This window comes from Hirundo rustica, chromosome 26, assembly GCF_015227805.2.
Source record: "Hirundo rustica isolate bHirRus1 chromosome 26, bHirRus1.pri.v3, whole genome shotgun sequence".
Taxonomy (NCBI): Eukaryota; Metazoa; Chordata; class Aves; order Passeriformes; family Hirundinidae; genus Hirundo; species Hirundo rustica.
Window position 1 is genome coordinate 5127228 of NC_053475.1, and position 27942 is coordinate 5155169.

General features: G+C 47.0%; 3 protein-coding genes across 4 annotated transcripts in view; 1 reads left to right on the plus strand and 2 right to left on the minus strand.

Annotated features, from left to right (window-relative positions):
- The first annotated feature begins 1741 nt into the window (after positions 1-1741).
- Positions 1742-18578, plus strand: TMPRSS9 (transmembrane serine protease 9). Its single transcript, XM_058423601.1, has 18 exons — positions 1742-1862; positions 4599-4726; positions 4997-5064; positions 5496-5671; positions 6842-6883; positions 7867-8038; positions 8255-8529; positions 8706-8842; positions 10039-10354; positions 11070-11241; positions 12677-12948; positions 13637-13773; positions 14276-14633; positions 14722-14838; positions 16110-16281; positions 16590-16855; positions 17401-17537; positions 18021-18578. Exons 1-18 carry the CDS (start codon positions 1742-1744, stop codon positions 18180-18182), a joined length of 3228 nt encoding a protein of 1075 aa, XP_058279584.1. The 3' UTR covers positions 18183-18578.
- A 783-nt stretch (positions 18579-19361) lies between these two features.
- TIMM13 (translocase of inner mitochondrial membrane 13) lies at positions 19362-20958 on the minus strand. 2 transcript variants are annotated; one of them, XR_005704093.2, is made up of 4 exons: positions 20762-20958; positions 20542-20610; positions 20298-20466; positions 19362-20109 (listed from the first exon to the last, which is right to left on the minus strand). XR_005704093.2 is itself a non-coding variant. In XM_040086722.1 (3 exons), exons 1-3 carry the CDS (start codon positions 20885-20887, stop codon positions 20368-20370), a joined length of 294 nt encoding a protein of 97 aa, XP_039942656.1. In that variant the 5' UTR covers positions 20888-20958; the 3' UTR covers positions 19758-20367. The 2 variants fall into 2 exon arrangements, 1 of the variants encoding a protein (XP_039942656.1); XM_040086722.1 differs by having other exon boundaries at positions 19758-20466.
- A 1259-nt stretch (positions 20959-22217) lies between these two features.
- Positions 22218-27942, minus strand: part of LMNB2 (lamin B2) — a 35349-nt gene continuing 29624 nt past the window's right edge. Inside the window, exon 12 of the mRNA XM_040086457.2 lies at positions 22218-27355. Within this exon, the coding sequence (XP_039942391.1) occupies positions 27314-27355 (42 nt within the window). The 3' untranslated portion in view covers positions 22218-27313. The remainder of the gene's footprint in view (positions 27356-27942) is intronic.

Sequence of the window (27942 nt, forward strand, 5' to 3'; positions counted from 1 at the left end):
TGACCACACAAATTGTCTGAGACAACTTCAGCCTGCCAGTTCGAACAGGATTGTGTGTCTTCTTCCTGCCTATGAGGGAGAAATATGAATATATAATTTTAATAAAAAAATAATACATTTTAGGACCACAGAAAATCAGTGTGCCTCCCTGTCTCATCAGGCTTTTTGCAGATACTAAACTGTCTGAATGATGTAATAACTGGATATTACAGGCTGGCTTTCATCCTAGTGATACCCAATTGTTGACGGTGTGGAAATAAAGGCCAAATATGGTCTGGCTTGTACTAGCAAGACTGCAAAGAAAAAAACCCCAACAAAACAACAACAAACAAAAACAAAACAAAACAAAAAATTCTTTCTATTTTTGGCATTTTTGAATTCACACTTTGAGCACTACATCCCATCTGGGCATCTTCAGTGCTTGAAAAGCATTGACATACTGAAACCAGTCTAGCAACAGCCAGGAAAAGGTGGAGGCAGGAAAAGCTGGCATGAAAGATCACTGCTTTTGGTGCAGGACCACTCGAGGTAAAATTCTGGAAGCACCAATGCCAATGCTAGGCACAGGGAAGGAGAATCTGTTCATCAGGGTAGCAGCAAAGCTTTGATTAAAGGACAGATTAATTTCTCTGCATTACTAGGCATTGAGAGCTTTCAACTAAATGCTGTAGGGGGCTTTTCCACCTACTGTGATTTTATAATTCCTCCAGAATTCCTGCAAAAAATGTGGGATAGTGTTGGGCTATATGAAACCTCACCCTGGAATCTGCCTCATAAACATCAACAGGGTGAGGTTTATTACTTAGAAAGTTTTAATCCATACAACATGTACCTCAGGGATGTAAGTAGCCTAATGCCAAGACTTCCATAGCCAGGTCAGAATGGTCCAGCAGGAGCAGATAATTTCTAAAGTATTCAGTGCCAATTAGCTCTGGTTTATTCAAGAGCCAGTCCCAGGCAGGTCTCTCTCCAAAACTGTCTATTCAGACTGTAGCTTCATGTTTAAGAATATGACTGCAGCATAGTTGTGTTTGCAGACTAATAAGATAACTCTGAGATAGATGCTGAATTTTACAGCTCAACTGTTCTACATGTTACTGCAGCTCCGTGACTCCTGAGCAGCACCAAAGCAGCCCCTAGTGAAACTGGCTGGGTTTAAGATCTTTATAAGGGATGATGTCTGAGGCAGACGAAGCAAGCCAAGGTGTCAAGCCCCTTGCTAAGGGCTGAGGTACCTGTTAACCCCGGTACTGTGGGCAGTGGGACCTTGAAACCCTGCTGCTAAGCAGGCCTGGGGTACTGCCTGCTGAAGAGCAGGTACAGGGTGCTGCCAGGCAGGTTCTGTGCTGCTGGGACACCGGCTCAGCATTCATCCAGAGCCTGCACAGAACATGGAGATGGAGGCATCAGGCTGGTTCTTGCTCACACTGTCCATGGCCATTGTGAGCACAAACACAATGGGCACCACCAGTCAGTGGTGGCCTCCTAGGAAGACAGAGATGGGGAACCAGGCAGGGAGGAGCCACTATGGTTGATGAGTTCGGGTCCTACAGCTTGAATCTCCTGACCGCAGCCTGAGGCACTTTCAGGGGGCACATCTGCCCTTTCACTTCCTGTGGCAATGCAATGTTTGGAGCTCCTGGGGCAACCTTAGTTGGTGTGACAGATTTCATCTCAGTCTTGTCCTTTTCCTTCTCTTCTTTTTAATCACAGAGCCCATCTGTAGAGCTGCTCAGAAAGCATGGACCAGATAAAGCCAGTGCAAAGCACCCAGAGGAGACTGGGGACCTGCTGCTGGAAGGTAACTGCTGTTGCTGCCGTGGCAGGCAGCGCAACAGCCCTCTGCCTGGGGATCCTGCTGGGTGAGTGTGCAGTCATGTACATCCTTTCAGTTTATCAGCTCCAAAAGATAAGTGGTCCACACTGCTTAGAGCAAAAATCCTCAAAATCCTCTGTAATGGTTTTAGTTTAAACTGAGCGGAAACACCAATTATGTTGTGGTTTTATGTTTGCCGATTTTGATTTTGTTTCCCGGACAATGCATCATTTATGTAGTGGTTTTAATGTTTACTAGAATTATTTATTCTTTTTTTTTACTGTGAGATATGATTAGGAGAAAAGCAAAGTAGGCTCAAACTTAAGGGGTATAAAGACAGGTTTATTAACACACACACACATACACACACACACAAAAAACCAAAACAAGAATCAAATGAAACCTTCAAAACACCCTTCCCTTCCAAACTGTTAACTTTCTTACAAACAATGCAAAGAGGCAAAACTTAGAACTCCAGGTCAGTACTACTTATAAAATACTCTTTCATTCAGTCTTTTGAGAGAGAGAAGTTTTTATTTATTTGTTCTGGTAACTTTCCGCGAGAGAAACAGTCTGCTCATGGCTTCCACCTCTCACAAAAGCAGCCCACCCAGGAACTTCTGCAGTTGTGGACCTCCTGTATCACATAGCCTTTCCCATGACTGCATATAGGCCATAGACTCACACATATTGGAGTGTCACCTTTTAAAGATGCGCAGCTCAAAGGCAAAGGATTTTTCATCTTAAAGAACAGAGATATTTTCTCAATTCTTCACTAACGCAGAGGGCTTCTTCTCATCTTCCTCTGTTCAAACATCTTATAAGATCACTAAATTACAGCTTTTAGTTTAATATTCACTCCATAAATCACAGATACCTTTGGTCAAAAGAAAATCCACAAATCATCTCCCCAATTCATATTGTCCACAATTTAAAGGAGTACTTTAGCATATTCATATTACAGCTTGTTACCACAACTCGTAGGCAATTTCAGCCTAGAACTAAGGCAACTTGTCATCTCTTTCACCTTAGGGGTCACTCTTCCTTCACTGACTTAGATATCTTTATATTGACTCTTTACATATCTCCAATTTAGCCTTTTTCTCTCTTTCTCTGAGAAGGCTTAGAACTTTAAAAGCTGTGTCAGGAAAGAGTAAAATTTGCTCCGGCCTGCGGTAGTTACAAGATCTCTGCCGAGCCGCAGGGCTGTAGAGATGCAAAGCGGTGCTGATGGGGGACGCTGGCGGATGTTTTCCCTTCCACCCCTCGGTCTCATTTAGGGTGGCTCAGCTCAGTTACTATGAAGCTGCAGGCTTTTTTCCTCTGCTGCTAACTGCTGCGAAGCCTGGCCTGCCCCGTGCGGGCAGCGGCCCCCGGAGGCCTGGCCGGGCCCGGCCCATCCGCCCAGAGGGCAGCGGGCCTGAGCCGGGCCCTGCAGCCCACGACGGTACCTTGTGGCCAGCCTGGAAGGGACAGAGCTCCCCGGGCTCATTTAATGCTTGTGTGACCCAAAGGTGTATCCCTGTATTTAACTGGCTACTCTGACCATCCATCTTGAAAGCCATTCACCAGTTGGCTTTTACTATCTGTGCTAAACTAACACATCCTCCTACTGCGGACAAAATGCGCGATGCACAAAAACTACAAGGGCTGTAGTCAGCTCATGTTCTTGGTATGTGACTTTGGAGCACTTTATCTTCAGTGTCTCATGATACATATGCTCTATTTCCTTCCTGCTTGACCAATCTGATGTCCTCCTATGACAAGATGATCTGCCTAGTGGCTGAGCCCCAGGAGGGGCTGAGGGAGCTGGGTGGGCTCAGCCTGGAGAAAAGGAGGCTCAGGGGGCCCTTATGGCTCTGCACAACTCCTGACAGGAGGGGACAGCCAGGTGGGAGTTGGGCTCTGCTCCCAGGGAACAGGGACAGAAGAGGAAAAGGCCTTAGGGTGGCCCAGGAGAGTTTAAGATTGGATATTGGGAAAATTTCTTCACTGAAAGGGCTTTCCAGTCCTGGCCCAGAGCAGTGGTGGAATCCCCATCCCTGCAGCGATTTAAGAAACATGCAGCTGTGGCATTAAGGGACATGGGTTAGTGGTGGCCTTGGCAGTGCTGGTGGAATGATTGGACTCAGTGATCTCAGAGGTCTTTTCCAACCTAAACAATTCCGCGATTCTATGATTCTGCCCTATAATCTCTCTGTGACTTTGAAATTTCTTGTCACTGTACCTTGCTGCCTCTGCCATTTCCTATCATGACCACTTGCAGCCACTGATCACTGCCTGTTTTACTGTCCCACTCCAGAGCATGACCACCATCTCCTTCCCTCTTCCACCTCCCTCCTGTTGCTTCTGCTGCCCCATGGCCAGATGCCACCTCAGGCCAGCACCCTGGTGAGGACCCCAGCATGTCATGACTGACAGATCCCACCTGTACAGTCACAGTTTCTGAGCTGGCTTCAGTACCCAGCAGAACTCTCCTGAGGTTGTTCCTGCAAGGATAAGGTCAATCTCAGGTTGCCAGGCTGTGCCCATCTGTTCCTGAATTTCTGTCTTAGGCTTGACAAAAATCCACTATTTTCAAGTTCAAACAAGTTCAGTGCAAAATGCTTTTACTGCACATGTGCAGGGTATCCCAGTCCAGTTACGGGACACCCCCAAGGCAGCTGGGATGGTCAGGGACAGTCTAGTTTCTAAAAACAGGGTGTTTGAAGGACATGATGATATCCATGTTGCAAAGCTGTGAGGAAAGCTGCCTCTGACAGACACCTTCCCTTTCTGGCAGCCTGCCATTCCACGGGAGAGGCCAGCTTTGAGCACACAGTGGAGCTGCAAGGAATCACATTCAACAGCAGCTTACAGAAGAAGAACTCGGACTACTATAGGGTGCTGACACCTGCTCTTGAGAGGCTGGTGAGTTCATCTATGAGGGCCCTGAGAGACATTCGTGGAGCGGAAAATGTTCAGGCCTATTCCTTGCAAATGAGATAAGGCATAAAAAAAGGATGCTCTAAAAGCCAGGGTGGGAAAAAGGTTATATATGAGCTGGACATGGATGCTTCTGCTTACAAAGACAAGAGACCATGCATCAACAGCTCCACATTCCAGCAAAAGCCCAGGCATCATCTATTCCCACCTTCTTGGGGTCCAGTAAGTGTGTGACTATCACTCTTTGCTTTGCAGTTTCTGTCCAGTCTTCAGGACTCTCAGCTGAACTGGAGTTGCACTGGTTGCACCATCCTGGGCTACAGGTGAGTGTAGGCAGCTACTCTGCAGAGCTTGCAGTTCATGTTTCAGGGCATTCTGACAAGCCTCACCAAGAAGGCAAACTCACACCTTCGCTCTTGTTCAAAGCTAGTACAAAGAGAAACTGGTTTTTGGTCAAGACTGGATTTTCATCTGGGATTGCAACAATGTTCTGGATTCTTTCATTTGGAGATGCAATCAGAAATGCAGAGGAAAACAATTTTGTTCAACCACAGCTTTGGACCAAAGGGAAAAAAATTCAAATGACCACTTCAACCCAGAGCACATCTCCAGAGAAACTTTAAACTATTAAGAATCAAAATATTAAGAATAAGATTTGTTTCCTTTGAGTTCCCTGTAGACAGCTAGCACAGGAATCTGTCCCTTGTCCTGATCATGAAGCCAAGGGCCCCCTTAATTCTCTGTTTCCCAGTAGGAATGGAAACTCCAGTGTGATCGTCCATTTCCGCCTCCTCTTCACCCCCCAGGATTCCCAGCCCCTGAGCTCTACCTTGGAGGAGGAAGCTCTCAGGCATGGGCTGGCAGCTGCCCTGCACAAGCAGGATTTCTCCCTGGCTGCCTACGGAACCATCTCCTCAGCTTCTCTCACAGGTATGGCCCTCCTGCCACTGCTGGCATGCAGAGCAGGGTGCCCTGTGCTGGGGCTGCTGGCACCCAAGGTCACACAGCTAAGCCACCATTAGTCTCAGCCAAACTGCTGCACGGCTTTAGCTCTGGATGTCCAGTCATGGCTTTGTGCCCAGCAGCAGTGCTGCCAGGCACCCAGCAAATCAATAAAATTATCTGCCTGGCTCCCAGCTGCTCCATCTTCACAGACAGCAGCAGACACCAGATTATATTTTGGCTGCTGCTTCACAGACATTTGTGGGGTCCCCAAATACCCCTCCAACACTAATGCTCTCCTGCTGCTCTGTGCTGCAAGAGCAGCTTGAGGGGCCCACAGCAATGACAGAACCTAAAGCATAAATTGAAACTGCTTTGGCTTTTCTTGCAGCCACTCTTCCTGGAATCAGTCTGAGGGAACTGAGCTCCGGGAGGTTAATGGCTGGGCTGTCTGTACCTACCTGTGCACAGCTGCCCTTAGGCAGACTTCAGAGTTGTAGCAATAACAACAGTTCAGGTTGCTGTTTCTCATACTTGAATTACTCTCTGAGTAATTCTCTCAAGTATGACAGGAAATTCTCCTTTCCTTCTGTGGCTGTGGAGTTGTGTGTGACTGTAGGACTCCAGGTCCAGCCAATTTGAAAAAAACATGAGCCTGGGAAACAAGAAGGTATGGACTCCTCTGCAGCACCCTCTGTACCCTCCACCACAATAAGCAGGATCCCTGGATCTTTGGGAGCCTTGTGCTGCCAAAATGGAAGGTGCTGAGAGTCCCTTTGGCTTTAGGCAAACAGCTTTGCATAGCTTCAGCCCCAGTCTGCTCCTGAGAGGCAGCTCACTGCCACAGCTTTTGGGAATTTCTCTGCACATGGAGTCACCCCAAAGCCTGCAGAGCAGTAGGGAACTGCTCCTCCCCTGCAGAGGAGGGGTCAGAGCAGGGACCTGGCAGGGACAGGCTGCAGAGCAGGGATCCACAGCAGAGCAGAGGCTCACAGCAGGGACCTAGGTCCTGCCTCACACTGGCCACGGGTGGGCAAAGAGGCAGGAGAGGAAGATGCAGCAAAGCCTGTGGCAGCCCCAGCCCGGGAACGCAGCTCCAGGACCCGAGGCTGCTCTGCCCTGCCCTTGCTGATCCTGTTTCCTTCCTCTTTGTCCCAGGTCCCAACAAGGTTTCTTCCCACAGACCTGGACTGAAATCAGGTAAGAGCCAGGCAGCAGGAAGAACCATCTGCACTCTGCAGCCTCCTCCTCTTCCTCATCAGCAGCCTGGATACAAATACAAAAGGTGCTTGGCCCCATCTTGTTCATAGCCTGCTGGCCCAGGGGCCTCCAAGCTCAAAACAGCTCTGGTCCCAGCACCATCCTGCAGGGACCCTGGGGCAGTGAGGGAGCAGAGGGACAAGGATACAGTGGTGGTTGCCCCTGGGGAAGCCAGGGGAGAGTTGCTGTGTGGACTGCAGAAGACATGAGTGACGCAAGCCTCGCTGTCCCCAGGAGGCTGCCCTTGAGACACAGGCAGTCACTTGCTCCAACATCCAGTATATGAAAAGAAAGCCCTGAATGTGACAGCCAAATAGACTGTGCTGATGCCTCTGATGGAAGGGGCTATGCTGAATCTCTCACAGCAGATGTCCTGCACATAGAGGCCAGTCACAACCCACTGCTGGCAGACCTTGAGAGCTGGGACACCATTGGCTCTCAGGCACTGAAGACAGCCAAGGATATGACATGACTTTTCAAGCCAATAGTATGTGGCTGCATCAGTATGAGGGAAACTGTGCCTTGGAAACACCTTGGTCCCACCAACTGTGATGGATTGTGAAGAAGTCCACCTTCCCAGTGGGCTGGCACAATGGACAAGAGCCACATACCCATGTGAGCTGCTGGAAGCTGATCACAAAGCAGCAGCTGAGCTTATTCAAACTAGTCAGGATGCTGCTCTAGAGTCTCTTGCTCTAGAAGAGTTTAAGGGAGGGTGCTGTAATGGCCCAGTGCTTTGCGGTGCTCTTCCCAAGCCTGCAGGTTAAAGGCTGCCCTGTGACATCCCAAGTACCATCCTGCTGCTTGAGGCTATGCCAGCAGCACACACAAAGCTGAAGCAGCTTTTTCCACTTGGCCCCAAAAGCATGGTGCTGGGGTGCAGTGGCAGGATCCTAATACACTGGCTTTCTCCTCCCTTTCAGACTGTGGGAGTCGCCCTGCCATGCAGACTGCCAGCAGGATAGTCGGAGGTTCAGAGGCATCCAGAGGGGAGTTCCCGTGGCAGGTCAGCCTTCGAGAGAACAATGAGCACTTTTGTGGTGCTGCAATTCTCACAGAGAGGTGGCTGGTGTCTGCTGCTCACTGCTTTACTGAGTAAGTTTTAGTTGTGCCACCTTCCACTCTCCATCCCTGTTCCAAAAGCTGCCGTATCTGCCCAAGCTCCCACTGCACCACTCTGTCCCATCAGAGGGAGAATGAGGAGTTTCTATCATTCCTGGAGTGGATGGCAGGATGGGCAGGATACAGCTTGGGTTTGCAGGACGGTGTTGTGGCTGCAGACTCCAATGGCCCCCACTGTCTCTCCTCTAGGTTTCAGGACCCAGCCATGTGGGCAGCTTACACAGGGACCAACTCCCTCAGAGGCTCTGACCACAGTGCAGTGAAAATGGACATTTCACAGATCATCCCACACCCCTCTTACAATGCTGACACAGCTGACTATGATGTGGCCGTGCTGGAGCTGAAGAGACCTGTGACTTTCACTAAGTACATCCAGCCCGTATGCTTGCCAGATGCTGGCCATCAGTTCCCCACCAGCAAGAAGTGCCTCATCTCTGGCTGGGGCTACCTCAAGGAGGATTTCTGTAAGCAAAGCATGGCAGGCAGCAGAAGAGACATGGTGGGGTATGAGCGGGGCAAAAGGCATCAGGGAAGGGAACTCGGACCTTGCTCTGGCCAGCTGCGGTGGGCTGTACCCTGAGCTGCTGATCCTGTGCAGGGCTCCCTGCACTGAGCTCACAATTGTGTCTTTCTCATTCAGTGGTGAAACCTGAGTTCCTGCAGAAAGCAACAGTGGAGCTCCTAGACCAGAACCTATGTTCCAGTCTCTACAGCCATGTCCTCACAGACAGGATGATGTGTGCTGGCTACCTGGAGGGGAAGGTTGACTCCTGCCAGGTAAGCTTTGCCCAGAAAAGACAGCACACCTGCCTGCCTAAGGCTTTTCCCTCCCAGTATGCACCAAGTGACACTTCAAGAAGCAGAACTGACACTATCGTCACTGTTTCCCATTGAGATTTGAGGCCCTGCTTTGGACCCAAGCACAGATCAGTGACGGCAGAAGACACAAATGATATGTTCTTTCTCTACTGCTTAGAGCAGGGCACTGTTGTTTAGGGGTTCTTTCAGCTAATTAACTACTTTTCTCTTCGTCCTGAGCTGTCATCAGGGCTACCAATATTCCACACAGGTCTTCAGATCAAAATCCAGACAGGCAAAGGCCAGCAGTGGAAACTAAAACATACACAACAATTTTTGGTGAACAACAGAGTGGGTTTTTTAGTTAGCCTTTATCTATCCTGGGACTGCAAGTGGTCAGCTGGAGAAAGGCCTGCCTTTCATAGTATGGAGAGAGGAGAACTGTGATGTGGAATGAGGACTGTGATTCCCAGGTCTGTCTCTGTGGTTTGGCAGGACCATTCAAACCAACAGAAACCAGCTAAACAAATCTGCACTTTTCTGGTGGTAGCGCTTCGTATTTCTGCACCAAACAGAGCACAAACACCAGAGAAGGGGCCAAGAATTGAAGAGTCAAGGTTGGGTGATGAACGTGACCCATCTGGTTATTTGTTACAGATGTAGAGCAATCTCATCCCCAGAAAGCATTACCAGATTCACAGACAACACGTCCATCAGTGATAGTCACAGGGCCCCACAATAACCAAGAACTGACCAGGGAACCATAGACCAAATCAAGAAAACCTGATGCAAACATTATCGTGGTTATGTATCAGGCAGTGAATACCCATCACCTGGCTGTGCACGGGCTGCTAAGATTAACCATTATGAGGTTTAACAAATTATGAAAGCTATAGAAATGCTTAGAATTGCTTAGATTTTACAGATGGTGTCCTTTGTGCTTCTGGGAAATAAAGGGCACAAGGCTTCTGTGTAATAGCAGGACAGTGTGCCCACCCAGAGGAACACCCAAAGGCCAGCACAGAGATGATCCACTCATCACTAGGTTGGAGCAATTATGAAGTGACTTAGGATACACTGAGACAGAGACCCCAGCTAGTAGAGGGATGCTGAGGGTAGCCAGGGTAAGCTCAGTGCATCCCCAGAGAGAGCTCACCACCTGGCTTCTCTTGCAGGGTGACTCTGGTGGGCCTCTGGTTTGCCAAGAACCATCTGGCAGGTTTTTCCTGGCAGGAATTGTGAGTTGGGGTATTGGATGTGCTGAAGCCCGGCGGCCTGGGGTTTACACGCGTGTTACCAAACTCAGAGATTGGATCTTGGATGCCATTTCTGCCTTCCCTACCTCTGTAGTCCATACTGTTCCTCCAGTACACTTCAGGACTAACAGTAACATGGTCAGCACTGAGGAGATCAACACCACCACTGGAGCAACCCCTACGACCTCAGCAGTCCCAGCTGCCAGCAGGCCAGTGACTGCAGCAAGACCACAAGGTATGAGCACCCACAGCAGGTGCACCTTCGCAGGCAGAGTGGCAGGTAGAGGTCCAAACAGGCCCTGGCTCAGTCCAGAGCAGCCTGGCAAAGTCACTCAGTTCCATGCACTCCTTTGCTTTTGTGACTGCGTAATCTTGCTGTGTAACTGGTTTGCTCTGGCAGGCCCAGAAGAGGTCATTAAGGCACAGCAGCATCTGACAGCGTTTAACCTGTCGATCACTTACTTTTGCTTGCCACCTAAGGAGCTCCCAGCAGTTCAAAACTGATGGCTGCTCCTTCACAGCAGCCATGCATCTCTCCCTGAAGGGAAGGAGGCAGGTGTCTCCAGGATGACCTATCCACTCCAAGGAGCCCTCCCAGCAGCTTTGCAAGGAGATGCAGATGAAGGGTATTTTTCTAAATCTAGAATAAACTTTTTATCTGGAATGGCAAGACTAAGAGGCATGGAGCTATTGATTACTCTGCCTTCAAGAAAGTCCCAGGATTCATGACTTGCCAAGAGAAAGATGCAGAACAGCAGTTTGTGTGAAAGTCCAGCTGTACATGACCACCATCAGGCAGTGCCATTATAAGCTGGCAGGGCTTGGGTGGATTTCTCACACCTCAGCCCTGACTTGTCCCTGCTAAGGCTTATTGGTTAGAGAGAACAAAGTCTCTCCTCGCTTGTCTTCTGCTAGAAATACTCACAAGTCATGCTTTGACTTTTGTTCAGAGTGTGGAGGACGACCTGGGTTCTCTAAATCCAGCAAGATTGTGGGAGGAACAGATGCTTCCAGAGGAGAGATCCCTTGGCAAGTCAGCCTGAAAGAAGACTCAAGACATTTCTGTGGAGCCACCATCGTTGGGGATCGCTGGCTGCTGTCAGCAGCTCACTGCTTCAATGAGTAAGAGCCCATCCCTTCCCTGCTCCAGCTCACCTGCCCACCAGCACAGAGCTGCACAGCCAGACCCACAGTGTGGCACTGGAGTCAAGAAATGGAAATCAAGAACAAATGTTGGATATTAATTTTTGCTGTAACTAGACATTCATAGCAAAAAGGAGTTTGTGAGGAGGTTGGAATGAGGCACAAAAAGGTTAAAGCAGCCTGAGCAGGGAGCAAGGACAACGCATCTAAGAGAAGTGGAAGGAGGTGCCACAAGAGAGTTTCTTTAATACAGTTAACCTTAAAAATTTGTCTGTAATATATGAAATAGAGACACGTGGTCAGCTGGTAAAGGGAAAATGGTCAAGTCAAGCCTGCATAGTTCTGTTAAACTGCAAGAACCCAAGCCCAGATTTATAAGTAGCCTAGGTAAAGAAATGAATAGCAAGAAGATAATGCTTGTCAAAAATAAATTCCTGAAGGCAGAAAGGGTGAGTTACTAACTCTGAAGGATTTTAAGACAGCCTCATGCGTTAAACAGCTGGGCAATAAAGGAGCAAGTGAAATGCAAGGTAAGGAAGTGTGAAATGTGAGGCACACAGCAAAACCAGCAGTGCTGTCTGTCTGTGAATGAGGATGTGTCTCCATCAGCTTTTGCAATTCAAAACAAGACGTCAGAAACGTGGATATTGCCCTGAGAGCAGTGGTCCTGTGGCAGGGGCAGTTAATGAGCACAGGAATGCAGTAAAAAAAGTGAAAAACAAGGGAGATGAGCGGGATGTTGCTGGTAATGCACAGCACACTGACTGCTCCAACATCACAGGGAGGGCAGAAGTAACACTGTGAATGTGTACAAAAGGCTCAAGGATAAGCTGGGTGTGGAGCACATAACAAGCACAACAAAATAGATCAGACTAGACCTGGGGAAAAAACAACAAAACTAATTGAGGCAGTGTTTGATGGGACTGTACAGTAATCAAGGATATGAAGTGTTTAGGGAATGCCTTTTGACAGTCTTTTTAAGATACCAAATAACACCAAGAACACGTGGAAAACAATCAAAAGAAAGCAGTTTTAAAAATAAATGTCATAAAACTGAATATTAAAAATCCACTTGGGGTTAAAAAAAAAAAGAAAAAAACCCACAACTTGAGAAAAATCCAAATAAAACAAAAAAATCCAGCAAGACCTACTGAATACAGAGACACCACCTCTGTGCCAGAACACTCCTGAAATCATAAACTTCTGGAGGTGAAGAGAGGATTATTATTACATGTTTATTTGCTCTTCAGGTAATATCCAACAGGTGCCACTGCTGGAAAGAGTTCTTTGGGCCTGACTTAGCTGGGCTGCTCTGCTGCATGCTGATCATGTAAAGTCGTCTGCAATTTCGACGTCAGAATTCATGCCAGGCATAAGTGTGTGAGTATGCACATTTAGGTTTATGTATTTGCAGGACAAGGCCAGAAGAGATCGAAGCCTATGTGGGAACAACATCATTAAATGGAACAGATGAGAATGCAGTGAAAGTCAATGTAACAAGAGTGATCCCACATCCCCTCTTCAACCCCATGATTCTGGACTTTGATGTGGCTGTACTTGAACTGGCAAGACCTCTCGTCTTCAACAAATACATACAGCCCGTGTGCCTCCCACTTGCCATGCAGAAGTTTCCTGTTGGCAAGAAATGCCTCATTTCTGGATGGGGTGACCTCCAGGAAGGGAATGGTAAGCAGTAATGCATTACCTGTTGATTTGCCTTGGAGCAGTGATACCCTGAGCAGCAAAGCCTGTGCCACTGTGACCCACAGTCCTGACAGGGGTCAGTAACAGGGGCAGTCAGGAACTGACAGAAACACAAGAATAAGCAAGAACTAAGGTACTCAAAAGCACTACCTTAAGCCACAGTTACCTAGGAGTCACCAGCAAAGAAAATGGAGAGAGCAGCTTGGTGGGAACTAGGAGAAACCTGCTGGACTGCCCTCAGTAGCTCTACCATGCTAACCAAGTGTCAGGCACTTGCCTCAGAGCCTGCTGCAGCTCTGGCAGGATGATATGTCAGCCACAGCAGCCACTCTCAGTCACAGGATGTTTCAAGCAATGAGCATAAGCAAAGATCCAGCTATAGGGAGAAGGCCTGACAGTGGCACATGTGCTACCAAAGAAGTCCAGCTGACAAGAAGCCCACAAATTCTCGGGAGCATGGGACACAAACTGTGTAGAACCCTTAGCCCAGACAGGAAACTGCACCATGGGGTGAGCTGCGAGCTTCAGGGCTGCAGAGAAAACAGGTTATATATGACTTAATTCCCATGTGAGATTAGAGCCCTTTTTCCCAAAATATGTGTTGAATCAGTCTAAAAGCCATTCGTTACTCCCCTCTGCTGTACTCACTAATTCTGTGATTTTTATGCAGACACCAAGCCTGAGATCCTGCAGAAAGCATCTGTGGGCATCATAGAACAGAACACGTGCAACTTCCTCTACAACTTCTCCCTCACTGACCGAATGATCTGTGCTGGCTTCATGGAGGGAATGGTAGACTCATGCCAGGTAAAAGTGTGAGACTTCTCTACTCTGTAGATTGTTCTAGAAAGCTGGGCTAACTCCGCCTTCAACAGATGCTTGTGAAATATTCACTGAGCTACTGTAATCCGGCTGTATTATCCACACGTACTTGGGCACAGAAAAACGCCAGCAACCCTACTTTGGAGATTTAGAAAAGTAAATAAAGCTCCACCAAATTGAGAATGACTTAAACCTTCATCCCACCACTCTGTCTGGCCAGACAAATCCTGGATGAAGCAGGTCTCCTCCTGTGGCAGTGAGTCAGTGGCAGTTAGTGGCAGCTGTGGAAAGGTGCTGACAGAAGCCAGGTTGAGCCACTGACCCTAGCTTCAACTTCGGCACACTTATGCCCTGCACATACACTGCATGACAGCAGACAAACCCACAAGGCTGGAGAAAGAAGAGCTGGGGGTAGTTAAGTTCTTCTGGTGTGTCTGAGGGGTAGACCTGATTGGACTGACCAGCCGTTGCCTTGTTTCTTCCACAGGGAGATTCAGGTGGGCCCTTGGCCTGTGAGGTGACCCCGGGAGTGTTTTACCTTGCTGGCATTGTGAGCTGGGGATTTGGCTGTGCTCAGGCTATGAGACCTGGTGTGTACTCCAGAATTACCAAACTCACAGACTGGATCCTGGACACCATCTCCCAGTTGTCAAGTGGTGGCACAAGCATCCTTTCCAGTTCAGTCATCCCTAGAACTTCTACCACAGCCATTTTTATCCAGCCCACCACAACGGCTGCAAGTCCAGCCAGCAGAACCACCCTGGGGACAGAGATGAGCACAACCATGAGTGAAACCTCTACAGCTCTAAGAACCACCAAAACGGCCAAGCCTACCCAAACCCCAGGTAAAACTGATAACTGATCAATTGACATGTTGGCAGGAGGCCTTCAGCATAGAGGGTACTGAGCAGGCCATGGGTTATTGCCTTCCAGTGGTGCCTTGTACCAGCCTCACTTTCAAGTGTTCCAGCAAGGTATGTATTGGAAAAGAAAATCCTGAATGTGATGGTGTTGTGGACTGCAGCAACGGCTTCGATGAGCGCAACTGTGGTGAGTTCTCCTCTGTGGCCCGTGGCTGCTGCCAGCTGTGCTCAACATGACCCAGACTCCACAGCAGCACCCAGCATATTCACACTGGCTGTCTTGGGCCCAGACACTGGGGGCCTCAGCCAGTGGTACAGACTGTACTTGCTCTGCCAGAGCCTAAAACAGATAAAGCTGGATGAACTGAATCCAAATTTACTGCCAGAAAGTGCAGTCTCTTCTACTCTGCTACAGACATTAGGTTTCCCAGCACACAGGCCTTTTGGCCAGTCAGTCTGGTAGCACAAGGTGGCGAGACAACTCTGTACAACATGACAGCCCAGAGTCTTGTCATCCCTGGGACTGCACTTTGGGCTGCACATTGCTTGCTGTGTGATAGCTCAGACAGTCCATCCAAATATATGCTCCTTGCATACCACATCCCTGGAAGGTATTTACTTGATTTACTTGATCTGTGATAATAAGTCTGCAAAATATACCCTATCTGTCAAGCCTTGCCTCAGCTGGGTGAACTGAATTCATCACATCTGTAGATACCGCTTTGCTGCAGACTCCAGGACGGTGTGGATGAATGTAGACGAGAGATCTCTGAAGCTGGGTTCTAGAAGATGAGGTTTATTGTAAAGGATGTGAGGCCTTGCTTTGAGTTGCCAGGCACAACTCGTGGCAAGGCCCAGGGAGTGGGGGAAGGGAGAGGTATGGAGAGGGGAAGGGAGGCAAGGCCCAGGGAGTGGGGGAAGGGAGAGGTATGGAGAGGGGGAAGGGAGAGGAAATTCCAAAAGGAAACTTGTCGGGGAAAAGTGCCAGGCAAAAGAGGGAGAGGGGTAAGAGGCAAAAGAGACCAACCCCCTCTTGCAGCCCCTGATAAGGGGGTTCAAGGTGGGCTGGAACATGACTTGGGCCAATGGGGTTACAGATACCTGATACTTCAGGGGAGGGTTACAGATGTGGGATGAACCATACATTGAGGGGTGACACAGAACATTCCATTTGACTTTTGGCTGGCCATATAACTGTTTTCCCAGACATCCAGTAGCTAGGACATCTCAAACATCAAAACTTGCTTTCAATTCTATCTCACTTATAGGTTTCACAATCTCAGAATCTAAGCAGTCATATTTATAGGGCTTTCTGACTTCATCCTCCCCAACAACATCCTACTGCCCTGTACACACTTCCCCAAGTAGGTTGTCCCACAGCACAGGTTATGGAAGGCAGGCAGTCATTCCCTTCATTTATGGTTACTTCAAACCATAGTGCTTTTTCCTCTGTTCCAGACTGTGGCTTAACAACTGCTCTGGCCTTCAGTAAGATCGTGGGTGGCAGCAGTGCGGCTCAAGGAGAATGGCCCTGGCAAGTCAGTCTCTGGCTTCGGCGGAAGGAGCACAAATGTGGGGCTGTCCTCATTGCTGACAAGTGGCTCCTCTCTGCAGCTCACTGCTTTGACATGTAAGTCTGAGATGAAGTAGTCAAGTCAGCTGGCTCTTGCCTCAGTCCCATCAGCCAACCTGCCCTTCCCCTCCCTTGTGGTCTAGCACCCTGGCTGGGATGCTGTGCCCCACAGGAACCACACACCCCTATCAGAGAAATGTCCCTACAGCTAAGTGTGAAAAGGAATGGGTGGAACAAAGCCTGAGTACACTTGTTGCTCTGGAGACAGGGGTCCTGACCTCCCAAGGTGTAGCCAGCCCAAGAGGAAGGATGGCCCTCCTAACAGCCTAACACTCCTAACAGCCAGGTTTGCTGTCTTTCTGCAGTTACAGTGACCCCAAAATGTGGGTGGCCTTTCTAGGAACACCCTTCCTGAGTGGCATCGATGGCAAAATGGAGAAAATATTCCGTATCTACAAACACCCTTTTTACAACGTCTACAGCCTAGACTATGATGTGGCACTACTGGAACTGAGCACACCTGTCACGTTCAGCAGGACCATCAGACCTATATGTCTCCCAGACAGTTCTCACATCTTCCATGAAGGAGCCAGATGCTTCATCACAGGCTGGGGCTCCACAAAGGAAGGAGGTACTGAAGTTTGGCTGAGAGGGCCCTCCCACATCCATGATGGCCAAGTTCAGTTCCACCTACACTGCAACAGTGCAAGCCCAAACATCTACAGTTCCCACATCACTACCCCAAGCACTCCCATCCCAGGCCATACACTGCAGACGATCCCAAGCTGGGCAAGACCTGGTGCCACCATCATCTCCTCCACCACTACCATGCACACTACTCCTCCATTTTATCACACCTCTGCCCTCTTGGAGCCTTCCCAAGCTTTCTACATGCCAGCCACTGTGTTCTCCACTCCCACAGCAGCTGCTCCAGCTGTGCTCCTGCAGTACAAGGACCACCCCAATACCATTTGTGTCTGGTCAGCCAAGCTGCCTGACAAACTACACACCCAAGAGACCTTCCTGTGTTTGCTCTGCTGAACCAGGCGTGACTCACTCTCCCAGAGCAGGTCTCTCCCTCTGGCAAACAAGTAAGGCTGCAGACCCCACTTCTTCACATGCTACTGTTCTCATGTGCTCTTCACCCCTCCCTAACAGCAATACTTGTCTCCCCAGGTCTCATGTCAAAGCATTTGCAAAAAGCTGCAGTGAACGTGATCGGAGACCAGGCCTGCAAAAAGTTCTACCCTGTCCAGATCAGCAGCAGGATGCTGTGTGCTGGTTTCCCACAGGGCACCGTCGACAGCTGTTCAGTGAGTGCAAGAGCAGCAAATGGGTGTCCCAGCAGTGGCTGGGACAGAGCAAGCTCATCCCAAGTCCCTAGGCTACATTCTCTACCCTGCCTCCCCTAGCTCAGATATCTGTCCATCCACCAACTGGCTGCTGCTTTTTTCCATGTCCATCCTGCATACACATGCTGCCTGTGTATGCCTGTGCCCCACTAACATGTGACAGGTCAGGGAAATACACAGAGAAGTAATGCTAAGCAAGAGACAACATGGAGCCTATTCCATGATCCTACTGTAACTCCAAACACATTCTTAAATGTTCCAGAACCCCAGCCTCAGATTGTTCATGCAGGTACATCACTGAGCAGTCCTCCAGCTTGGAATGGGACTCCTGGGGAAGAGGGGAACAGGATGGCAAATACCCATGCCCCAAAGAGAAAGAACATTTCACAGCTGAGGGAGCTGCACTACCTGTGGCTTGATACTGGATCCTTTTTCTCTCTGCAGGGTGATGCAGGTGGGCCCCTGGCATGTAAAGAACCTTCAGGGAAGTGGTTTCTAGCAGGAATCACAAGCTGGGGCTATGGCTGTGCCAGGCCATACTTCCCTGGTGTCTACACCAAAGTCACAGCTGTCAAGAGCTGGATTGTGCAGAACCTCAAGCTCTGAAACTGCATTTCACCACTCAGGGAAGGTGATGAATGAGAGGAATAACTGCCAGAGGATGCACTAACCCCTCAGCTACTGTACATTTTCCTGATGTTGCAAAGGGGTGAAGATGGCCTTGCAGGTATTAAGCAAATGCCAGTGTTGTGTGACCTACTGGTTGTTACACCAAGGCATTTGATAATTGCTTTGCATAGAAAGGTACAAATTCTAGACCTTTTCTATAAATAAATGAAGCCTGTCCCATCTTAAGACATGACCAAATATACTGTGCATTAAAACATGACCTTTCTAGTTGGATGGGTGCTGGAAACATCTGCCAAAGATTCATGGAGTTTGGCTGACCTCTGCCTATGAGCTGTCATCCCAAAGCCAAGCCAACAGACTTGTTACTACTGCCCCAGCCCAAAGCTATGCCCTTGCAGAAATGTCAGACCTCACTGACTTGATGGAGCTGTTGTGCTGTGCAGTGGCTTTTGGGAAGGGTGTGATGCTGTTTCCAATTAGTACTGATACTACAGAGCTCAGTGATAACCTCTTGGCTCACCATTTGATCCCAGGAGAATGCAGGACTACAACACTTGGGAGTTCAGACCGCACAGGCTCTCACCTAGAGTACAGTATTAGGAGGGTCTTCTCACACCCCCCCTGCAGCTCCTTTTGCATTAAGTAACAGGTGATTAAACTGTCAAAGATTAAGGCATGGCCACACAGACTACTGTCTGGCTAAGCTAGTTAGGAAGAATTTAAAGTGCTGAGATAGTGGTGCAAAGTATACCTGTCAGGTCCTACCAGCCAGCATAAGACACGTAGACAACTTTGTTCAAAAGCAAAGAACTGCAGCAGAGCTCATGTGCTGAGTTTTGGGCAGAGCACTTAAGACATGTCTCCATCAATTCAGCCACCAAAACTGAACGGCTGCTCGTACCTCAAAGCCTTTCCTCATTTTTGGTGCTTTAAGCTCTGCATCTGGGCATAGCAGGAGGTTTCTTCCACCCCAGCCCAGCTGGCAGCAAGATCCACAACTTTCCCTGACAGAACACCCGCTAGGTGGAAGACCTGGCTTCCAGGCGTTCAGATTCATGGCTGGAACACCTGTGGGATGCTCCCATGAATGAAATGAGACTGCTGCAAAGCACGAAATTCATACAGCCATAAAGAAAAGTAAAAAGCCCCCTAAGCAAATGTGTCTGAAAGCACTTTATTTTCAAGTAGTCATTCTGACAGTCTGGAAACTCCAGTTTCAGTAAGTCCAAATACCCAAATATCTCTTCATAGTTTACCTTGTGTGAGAACACTTTAGGTTCTATCACATCCCTCTGAATGTCCTAGAGGTATGGAGATGTCATTCTTCCAGTCTGTCTCTCTGTCCAGCAAACCATGAAATCTTTTATAAAATACAGAAGAGCTTCAAAAGAAAGGATTTAAAAAAGGCACTGTTAACCTCCAACACTCCCCTTCCGCCTGTTCTATCCACTGCTGACCATAGAGCATGAACCCACCTTTTCAGGAGCAGTGTGTAAGCAGTGTTCCAAGATGGAACATCTGTGCCAGAGTCAAACCAGAAACAACAGAGTATCACAGCCACACAATACACTTTATTCTATAAAGAAAAGAACCTATTTCCCAACATGTTCATTCCTAGCTGTGCTCATACAACTTTGAGAGGCTGTCCTACTCCCCAACACAGTGCTTGAGCTGAGTCAAAGCCTCTAAGCCCAAAGACAGCCCCACATGGCACTACACAGATATAAGGGATGAAAGAGCCAAAGTGGCATGTATATAATCTTCTGGCTGCTTTTCCACTAATGAAGAGGGACTGGGTAACTACCTTATGGATGGATCCATGCTGGAATCCCAAGCAAGGGTACTGTGTTGCTGGCTTGGCCCGTTTTCCATGCCTGTTGCAGCCCTTTCATCAGGGATTCATCTATTGATACAATGCCTTGGGTCAGTCTGGACACTTAGGAAGGGCAAGAAGTAAACCAAACAGCTCATGAAAAACAAAAATCACTCTCTCTTGGAGCTGGTGCTAATAAAAGCCAATGGATGCAAAAGGTTCAGTGAGGTTTTATTGCTCTGCCACGACAGGGAGCAGGAGAAGGCAGCAGGATTCACCTCTAACCACCTGGACTGGCCGCTTGTCCCTTCCCCACATGGTCCCTCTCGGCCTGGAGGCCGGCAGGCGTCACATGTTGGCTCTCTCCCGCTGCAGCCGAGAATTGTAGGCTCGCGAAACTGTGTTCCAGGAGTCCATGTACCGGTCCATGCACATGGCGATGCACTTCTGCGGGACACAGAGCCTCAGCGGCAGCCCCGAACTAGAGGCCCGGGGGTCCCCTCTTCTCCCGCCCGTCCTCACCTGCTCGGAGTTGTCCAGGGCGCCGCCGGGCTTCCCGATGCACTTCCGAAAGCATTTGTCCGTCATCCGCTGCGGAGAGAGCCCGTGAGCAGGACCGCGGCCCGGGAGCTCCGGCCGCAGCCGCCGCCCCTGCTGCGAGGGGAGTGGAGCGGCCTGGCCGTCCCCTGCGACCCGCACCGGGACCGAGCCAGCCCTGCCCGGCCCCGCCGCCCCTTCTGACCTGCAAGAGCTCCTGTGCGTTGGCCACGGCGATCTGCACCTTCACCTGCTCCATGATGAGCCCCGGGTCCAGCTTCCCCCCGCCGCCTCCTCCGGAGCCGAAGTCGGAGCCGAAGCCGCTCTCCATGCCCAGAGTCACCGCGGCCGGGGCCCCTGCGCTGCCGGAGCGAGAAATGGCGGCGCCCGGGACTGCAGTTCCCGGCGGGCCCCGCGCCGCCTCCGCCTCCGCCTCCGCGCCGGGCGGGACTGAGCGCTCCGCTCCGCCGGGGCCGGGCCGCCTCAGCGCGGCCGTTCCACGCTGTCCCCAGGCCGGGGACGCCCGTCCCGCCGCCCCTCGTGTGCCCGAGCGCTCGTGTCACCGCCGGCCGCGGAGGAGGCGGCCCCGAGCGAGCTCCCAAGGGACTCCCAGGGGCCGAGCCAGACCCGGGTCAGACAACAGCGTTCGAGTACCAGGGTTCAGCGCAGCCCCACCGAGGTAACGGGAAGGGGCTTTAAACAGGCACCGCCAGAGACCGAAACGCTGCCCAGCTGCCCCCCATGGTGAAACACCAGCTCTGCTGGGATCCCCGCAGAAACTCCCCTTTGGGATCTCTCTGGAATTCATCCTTCTGTTCTTCGAGGCTTCTTTCTGTCTTTCCTGACTCGGGTGACAAGCCCACGCCCTTGAAGTCTGCCTCACCTCCATTATACTTCCCTCCATTAAGAATGCTGTGGGATGAGGTAGAAGCAAATGGGAAAGGACAACGCTACGGAGCTCTTTTTCAAGGGTGAGATGTGATGAGCAGGTAGGAGATGGCATGAGAGGAGGGGACTGAGTGCAACAGCTCATCTTCACTAGCCCAAGCCTAGACTATTGCAAACCATATCATCCCGTCTTTGGATCTGCCCACTTCAAAAAGAAGCCATTCCTACCACCCCGCAGGAGCATCGTCAGCTAGTGTTAACGGTGGGGCAGCCACATCAGGGACAATTTAAAAATGAGTATGGACTCGAAAGTGGGCTGCAAACTGAGCCAGGCTGGCAAACGCATCAGCTCGTGGCAGTGCTTCTGCCCATCCCTAAGAATCCATCCTTGCCAGGGATATGTACCTGCTCTCGTTCTTATTTAGAGTCAAGTAGGTTAAATCGAAAAACCCCTTCAGTGCAGCGGTGATGAGAAAGCAAGGGAAGGTTTATCTGCTCCAGCTCCTGATACTCTTCCCCCTGCTTTTTGTCGGTACAGATCACAGAGGACAGCACGTTCCACCAGCACTGTCACGTTTAAGGAAAGCGTTAATTTGTTCTAGAGCGCATCCCGCAATCCCTGCTGGGACTCACTCTGACTTAGCTGATCACTGTCAGGAGCACAGACAGCAGCTCTTTGTGTCCTCTCTCTATACTTAATGGCCTCCTTGAATGAATCATCTCCAACAGCCCACACTACCTGTGTGCTGGGTAATAAGACAGAAGGAAACCAATAAAATGCAAAACATTTATTCGAGTGTGTTGTACAAAAAGTTTCCAGTCATAAAATGTATATTACAAATCATTGAAAAAGACAAGACATTTGGCATGCATATTCTAAAAAGAAAAAAAACCAAACCATTTTGAAATGATAAAGTCTAGGTTGTGATGTAGATTTTCTAAGTTTCAAGAGAACACTCTGTTTTGTCTTTGTGTTTCTGTTAACAACCTTTTTCATAATTCCCTATTTAAAAAACTTGAACCTTCCAAAAACTCATCTGCAGCAGATGACTGGAGGTGGTTACTGCAGTGCTCTCAAGCCAGACCTATCTAAATAAAAATTTTGTTTAAAAAAAAAAATTAAAAAAAAAAAAAAAAATCACAATTCAAGTCACGAGTCATCACTGCTATGAAAATAAGGAATCAACTGTATTTTGTGCCCAAATGGATAGTGTTTTGGCTTAAACTTGCTCAAAACAGATTATTGCTTGTAATTTTAGTGTAATGATCTGGGTAGCTGAATATACAGTAATATCTGCATTACCAATATGGACTTGTCACTTCAGTAACAGCTAACTAGAAAATCTGGAAGGTCAATAAACAACATCTTATTTTCTGGAACTCCAAGTCAATTCACTGCTTGTGCTATTCTGAATGAAGACTTTCATACCTTTTTCACTCTAGACGTTAGCATTTCAAGAAAGGCATTATTTTTACAAATAATAATTGCATGTAAATATGGTCTTGTATAAAAAAGACAACAAACACCTTTAAATAATTTTAAACTGGTTTAAAGCTAAGCATATTGAAGGGCAAATAAAAATTCTGTTTCCCAGGCCATTTAAAATCAGTAAACAAATCTCTCCAATATAATTTGTCCTGACATTCAGCTAAGACAGTGCTTTGAAAAATGCAATCACTATCTCACCTTCCGCTCACTGGTTCACAAGGCTTTGCTCACACAGAGTTTGGACCCAACAGTGTCAATAAAATGCAGGACCAATTATGGATATGTGTTTAGAGATAAGACTTTCAAAAGAAGATACAGAAAGAAGAGATAGAATGGTTTAACAGTGAAGACATGAGTGAAGTGGCTACAAGAGATCTAGAACATACAGCATGCATGTTTTCCTGAAGCATCAAAACCTTTCTGATATGCATAAAAATGACAGATTCTCTGAGGTCCTGGTGTGTTGAGAGGATTTTTACAGGTCTCTTCTAACCTGCTACCTCTATTCAGGTTGCAGTTAAAGGGCCTTTATACAGGATGAGTATTAAAAAAGAAAAAAAAAATAAGTGTATAAAACCCTGTAAGATTCCTGAACTGAACATGAAGTGTCCCATTGCTCGAGGACACCACACATCAGCGTTCTTCTTTCACGCTGCAGTCTGCTTCACACTGCTGTACAACTCCCACGGTACTGCCAGCTTGCACACCTGCTCAGCCAGCTTTTACATCACAGGAAGCATGTTTATATTCTTCCTCAGACTTTCAGTTCCTGCTAGAAACACAGGAGCCAACTGCCCATCTAATGGCAACACAGAGCTGAAGACAAGTGAGCACATGTCAGTGCAAATGATGGGTTCTGTCAGAGCTAAGCTAGAGCTCGGTGCAGCCTAAGGAGACCTGCTGGGAAATAGAGCTGTGAAGCAAAAGGGGAACAGGAAATACAGCTGTGTGGCAGCAATGAATCACAGGAAATACAGATGTGCAGGAACAAGGAAATCCCAGCCACTCCACTCCTTAGAGTATGTCACTGCAATGCAACAGATAAAGGAACAAATGCAGAAGGGGAGAAAAAAGTGGCATGAAATGCAGGGACTCTGAGGCCACACCTCACTCCAGAAGGCACCACATTCCTGACACGTTTGCAGATGAATGGATTTGTTCTGAGACAAGCATTTTCACATGGCATGAACTTAGGAGGAGGCAGGATTTGTTAACTGTATTTTATGTAATATTCTGTTATGAGATAAACACAGGAAAAACTATTTTCTATTTCATCCAGAATAAGGTTGTATTTCTGGAATAAGAACATCCATATGGATAGTTATGCTCAAGTAACTACTCTGATAAAAGCTTTATTCCCCTCATCAGAGACACCTTAAAATAATTTTTCTCCAGACAAGCCAAATCTATTTCTCCTTCAAGCTTTATGCCAGGTACCAGCACTGGAGTAGAACTGCTGTCCATGCTCTAATTTCATCAAGACTGGTTCATATACAGGATCAAAGAGAAAAAGCGGGCAAGGAGACACTGGATTTTTTTTAAACAAAAAGCTTTAAATATCCTGAAAATGGAAAGACATCTTGGAAAGACAGGGAGGAAAAAAAAAAAAAGAAACAATGCTTTTTGGACTGCTAAAGCCACAAAACTGCCTCCCAGTCTGGCTGGAACAGCGCCGTTAGACTGAAGCTCAGCACCAAAAGCAAGAGGCCGGGATGGTGGCTGGAAAAGGCAACACAAAAAAGAAAGTACATGAAATACAGTAGTTCTTCTGTGTCTTGTAATTTACAGCCAGGGGTTATTTATCCTATTTGCAGTAGCCTATTAAAAAGCAACGTGGTGACAGAATCATCCACTTTCAGACTTGGCTTCTCCCACAACGTCAATCACAGTTTTATTTGACCTGTATACACCTAAACATGGTCCTGAAAAATCAAATAAACTGTTTCCAAAGTTAAAGGACACAGTTCCAATTCTAAGGACAAATTCTGCAGACTGTTACTCAAGGGCACAGTGCTCATCACAAGAGATCTGCAAGCACCAGTTCTCAAGGCTACAAGAAGACACGTTCCCCATACAGTAGCTGTTAAGAAAACTATGGCTCAGGTAGCAAGAGGTTTTTCTTCATTTGAGCTGCCTTTCTGAGGCCATTCTTTACAGGAAAGAAACAAACCAAAAACCACAGAAAAAATGTAAATTATCTATACATTCATTGCTTTAGTATTTAAGATCACAAAATAATCTTAAATTTACAGGACAATCTTAAAGGAATAAGCAGTCTGAAAACTAGCCCATGTAAAAAAAATATATAGATCTTTAGGGAAAAAGCAAAAAGCTTTCAAACACTATGTCAGCATATTATAGAAGCTGTGAGTCAGAAAGGGAAATGGTGTCCAGTGGTTGGAAGGTGTGTTGCAAAAATAACTTTACATTGATTGCATTCATTTGCATAACAACAAATTTAGAAAAGGTAATTGTTAACAGTATGTCTGAGAAACATAATTTCACTAGATACATCTTAAAGAGAGAGAGACATGATTTACTACATATTTAACCTTCTACTCAAGCAGAGTGGGAAAATTACATTAGAAGGATAGTGAAGTACATCAATGCAGTTACCCCATCAGCCCAAACAGCCAAATCTTCATCCTGTTTTTAGTAATGGTCTTCTGATAATGGATTAAAACGTAATTCTAAATGTCTATTATCTGAACTTCAGCAACTCAGTCATCCCACTCAAAAAGAGAGAAGTAGCATCTTTGATTTATTTATAAATGGCAAAATAAATCCTGAAGCTTAAAGACCCTTTTGTTCCCACCCTGCTTGCATAACAAAGCCATCAGTCAGAGCCACTAGACCAACTTTCTAGGTTATATCTGTCAGTCACGATACTGTTCAGAGAACATAATGTCCAAAAGCCACCGAAAACATCCAAACCTTGTCACTTGTCTGATGAGTCTTAACTATTTGAATGATAAGATCAGAGTTCAAGAGTGCAGGTAAAAACAGGATTCTATGCTGGAATCAAATGGTATCCAAATTTTGCATCCAAACTACTAAGTTTGTTTTTCAACAAGTAGTTGAAAAAACATTTGCATTCTTTGGACCAGTCAAGTATTTTTCCTCGTGCTTAAAGATGAATGCTAACCCTTATGGGACTCAGAGTTATCTCCAGAGAAATGCAGCGGCAGAAACCTTAAGCTAAATGGACACTGTCAGATAAAAAAATGCATCCTATTAAAATAAAGATCACTGGCTACCCATACAATGAATTTTTTATAAAAAACATTATTCTCCCATCACTCCTTGTTAGACTTTGCCTTGAGCACTTGAATGCTGTGTCACTTACATCCTTAACACAGGCAGTTCCTTTGAACTGTTTAAAAGTAATTAAACTATTCCTGCTCTATTTTGCAAATATTGTTCCTTTGGATACCTGACAATGCCCTTTTGAACCTAAGAGAAGTATGAACAAGCTATATCTAGCTTTGACTAAAAAGGTCAACATTTACACGGGATAACCTTTAAAACCTCCAATATTTATTCACTGTCAAAAGTACAAATATGCTTTACTTCTAAAATCTTCATCAAATATTTTTAAAGCTAAATATGTCAAAAGGATTAAATCATAAATACTGAATATCACAATTTGTGTCCAGGAAGCAGAACCCACCATTCTCCATCTTCTGAAATGATGACATAGAGCTCAGGTGTGACAGACCCAGATGTTTTACCATTAGGCTGTCAAACCTTGGAGAAAGACACAATGGCAAGGTCCAGAGTCAAAAATGCCTAAAATGAAGCTTCCCAGAGTCACTGCAATTGTGGAGCAGCACTTTGAATGAAGCTGGGGTCTAATTTTCCTAAGCTGGGAATTGCTGAGGGTACCAGGCAAAATACTAACATTTCTACAACTGTGGAGGAAACACTCAGTGATTCTCTCTCAGGGCCCTGTAGATGAAGACACCTCATTAAAATTGATTTTTTTTTTTTAATAGGTGAGTATTATACTGGTTATATATGTAATTATAGATTTACCATACACTCAAGAAGTCTCATCTCATTTTAGCTAAAAATCTCTTTTCTGCTTTAGGCTTCTATGTAAGACTTTAAATTCTGTGTGGGGAAAAATATTGTATTCCAGTATAATGTTTCAACAAAGAGGGAAAAATAAAGGAATCTATTAAAAATCCTGTCAGTTTTGTTCAGTAAAGTTTTTTTTTTTGAAATTTTTTTATAAAAATGTACCAAGGATAAACTTCAAAGAAATCAGGTGATGCATATAAAAATAGTTTTCAGTGGCTCTGGAAGGAAAAAATAGCAAAAATAAAAGGAAATAAATGAAGGGGGAAAAGCGCAAATAATAGTTTCTTTCTTCTTTTTTCACATCACTGAGCATCCTCTAGAGGTTGTTCTGGGATCCCCCTAAAATAAGATAGACAGAGTTGAATTCAGTTCTTACCAGCTATTCAGATGCAAGCCTAAACTCTGGTTCTCATCTCAGTTGCCAAAAGCACTTTTTTCGTAGTTTAGTTTCATTAATGGAACATCACTACGTAAGAGGAAGTAGAGCACATGCCCTGGGGTCTGCTGCCAGGACCGACACACTACTCCTCTGGTTGTGGTTTCCTGTGATGGGTTGACTGGTTAGTCTCCATATTTCCAACAGTGATAGAGATGATAAATGAAAATTGTAATGTCATTAGCTCGAGACCATCAAGTTCCTTTATTTCAAATGCTGATTCCATATGAGAGTTTTCTTTGCTGTATAGCTGCTTTTTTGGGTAAGAAAAATCAGTTGTTTTATACTACAAATACACTGCTCAATCTTTGGGCCCAAAAAACCTTTGAGAACTCACCTGCAAACCTGCACAGAACGGGTTATTTGTGAAAAGAGCTACTAATGGCCATTGATCAGAAGAACAAATCCTTTGAGTTTCATATTTAAAATATTTTTTGGTATCACCTATAGATCTATTTCCTTTTTTTGCTCTGTCAACTGCTGGTTGCTT

Coding starts and splice junctions, on each gene's coding strand:
- TMPRSS9 (XM_058423601.1), top strand. CDS start 1,742: ATGGACCAGATAAAGCCAGTGCAAAGCACCCAGAGGAGACTGGGGACC. Junction 8,843..10,038: donor GGAAGGTTGACTCCTGCCAG/GTAAGCTTTGCC, acceptor CTTCTCTTGCAG/GGTGACTCTGGTGGGCCTCT. Junction 14,839..16,109: donor CTTCGATGAGCGCAACTGTG/GTGAGTTCTCCT, acceptor CCTCTGTTCCAG/ACTGTGGCTTAACAACTGCT.
- TIMM13 (XM_040086722.1), bottom strand. CDS start 20,887: ATGGAGAGCGGCTTCGGCTCCGACTTCGGCTCCGGAGGAGGCGGCGGG. Junction 20,611..20,761: donor ACGCACAGGAGCTCTTGCAG/GTCAGAAGGGGC, acceptor CTCTCTCCGCAG/CGGATGACGGACAAATGCTT. Junction 20,467..20,541: donor CCCTGGACAACTCCGAGCAG/GTGAGGACGGGC, acceptor TGTGTCCCGCAG/AAGTGCATCGCCATGTGCAT.